General features: G+C 34.3%; 1 protein-coding gene across 1 annotated transcript; it reads right to left on the minus strand.

The window, feature by feature from the left end:
• Nucleotides 1-401: 401 nt before the first annotated feature.
• Nucleotides 402-1,414, minus strand: LOC125494866 (uncharacterized). The gene is made up of 3 exons (XM_048638718.1): nt 1,161-1,414; nt 957-1,052; nt 402-819 (listed from the first exon to the last, which is right to left on the minus strand). Exons 1-3 carry the CDS (start codon nt 1,412-1,414, stop codon nt 402-404), a joined length of 768 nt encoding a protein of 255 aa, XP_048494675.1.
• Between the last annotated feature and the right edge of the window lie 1,076 nt (nt 1,415-2,490).

Consider the following 2,490-nt stretch of genomic DNA (forward strand, 5'->3'; position numbering starts at 1 on the left):
ATAGTGCATCAATGATTTCAAATTTCGTTCCCATAGGCAATAATATATTTGCTCTTCCGGAGCCTTCAATTATCTTTGTACTACCTGATATAGTACTCACACTAGTTTCTTTCATTGTCAAATAAGAGAAATATCTCTTGCTTTTTAGTATGGTATGAGTAGTTGCACTGTCTGCTAGGCATAAATCTTCACCATTCATTGCTAACTGAACTTGAGGGGTATTCATATTCTTCAAATAAATGAAATAACAATAACCAAAATTTAATAATGTCATATAAAATCATAGTACTAACAAATAAAATCTAAAATAAATAACATAATCCAAACAAAAATCCATAGTAATAACTTAATAAATGAAACCGAAGTTTTATTCTTTAAATGACCATAATCGAATCTAAGGATTAGTTACTCCCTTTAGGGGTGGTGAAGAAATCAGCAACTTCCAGGTGAGTTGTATTGCCACAATCAAAGTCACCTTCGCCATCTTCGTACACAAGATTTGTTTCTATTTTCTTTCCCTTTTGCTTCAATGATTGTTGATAGAGGTCAACCAAGTGTTTTGGTGTACGACACGTACGAGACCAATGACCTTTTCCTCCACATCTGTAACATACATTGGTCACGTTCTCATTTTTATCTTTCTCTTGTTTGTTATCATCTTTATTATCCCTCTTCTGGTGGGAATATGAATTCTTGAAAGAACCACCTCGGCCTCGACCTCGACCATATCCGTATCCACGTCGACGACCTTGACCATGTCCATATCCACGTCCACGTCCACGACCACTATTGCTGGCCTGATATTTTTCTTTCCCATCGCTTCAGGGAATGGAGCAGAACCAGTTGGACGTGATTCATGATTTTTCATTAGTAGCTCATTATTTTGCTCAGCCACAAGGAGACAAGATATAAGTTCAGAATATTTCTTAAATTCCTTTTCACGGTATTGTGTCTACAGGACAACATTATTCGCATGAAAGGTAGTGTATGTTTTCTCTAGCATTTCTGCATCAATGATTTTCTCTCCACATAATTTCAACTGTGAAGTAATTCTGAACATAGCTGAGTTATATTCACTTATAGACTTAAAGTCTTGTAGTCTTAAATGTAACCAATCATAACGAGCTTTGGGTAGTATTACAGTTTTCTGGTGGTCATACCTTTCCTTTAGATTCCTCCAAAGGACTTGTGGATCTTTCACAGTCAAGTACTCAATCTTAAGACCCTCATGGAGGTGGTGGCGAAGAAATATCATAGCCTTAGCTTTGTTTTGACTTGTTGCTTTATTTCCTTCTTTGATTGTATCACCAAGGTCTTTTGCATCTAGGTGAATTTCAGCATCTAGCACCCAAGACAAATAGTTCTTTCCAGTAATATCAAGGGCCGCAAATTCAAGTTTTGTAAGGTTCGACATAGTTCACTATATACAAGTGAATATTGCAAAATTAGGACTTCATATCAAATTATAATTCAATATTGTAGTTTAAGGAATTCATATAGTAGGGAATGTAAGAATATAATTCGAATAAATAATGTTCCTATAGTATTAAAATACATCCAGTATAATATGATACATGCTTTAGACGCAGGAATAAAACAAAAAAAAACAAATAGTAACCAAACTGACGAGGCTTTCATATGCAAAATCAAGTCTAATATAATTCCAGACAAGTTGTAATTTAATAACAAACAAGCAAAATAAATTTTCTTTGCTAAGTTTATGAGTTGTCACATGTATTACTAAGCAAATTCCTACTGTCCTACATGTATCACACGAAGCACCGCAACAAAATACTACAATAAGTCAAACCAAGTTGACATCACAGTGGCAAACACATGACAGTAAGAAGCAAAGGCAATCACTCTTTTGTATCTATGGTGTTGATGATTTTACATAATTAAAAAAAGTTAAAGTAATGTTAGTGTTATATGCTGCTGTTGCACATTAATCATATAAAGGAAAAAAAAATCATAGACAAATTCAAGTGATGTATGCTCGGTGTTATATCAATATGAATAATCATCAAGCATCAAACGATGGTGGGAATTCAAGAAAAAAAACGTATTGCGTGTGTTACACCACGGAAATCTAAATCAATAGCAGGCCTACCAAAAGTGACAAAATAATTAACTTTGTTTTGTTTTGAAGCGAAAAAAAAAATTCAAAGAAATAACACGAGACATAGGGTGCGTTACATTGCATTCACAAAAGTCGAAATTGGGTTGCAAACCTCGATGACAGATGATTTCCTTGGTTTCTTGTTTGCTCAGTCGGCTAGGGTTTGGTGCTGATAACGTGTTGTAAATAAACTGAAGAGAGAAGAGAGAAGAGAGAATCGTATTGTATATCTTATTCCATGTAGTCCGGGGTATATATATATAATACAATAGTTAAGGTTTGCTTGGAGAACAAAACCCTAGAATATCCCGGATATACTAACGGGGGTATAATGGGCATCCATATTATATTTCATAACAAATTTTGAATTT

This window comes from Beta vulgaris, chromosome 2 (genome assembly GCF_026745355.1).
Source record: "Beta vulgaris subsp. vulgaris cultivar EL10 chromosome 2, EL10.2, whole genome shotgun sequence".
Classification (NCBI taxonomy): Eukaryota; Viridiplantae; Streptophyta; class Magnoliopsida; order Caryophyllales; family Amaranthaceae; genus Beta; species Beta vulgaris.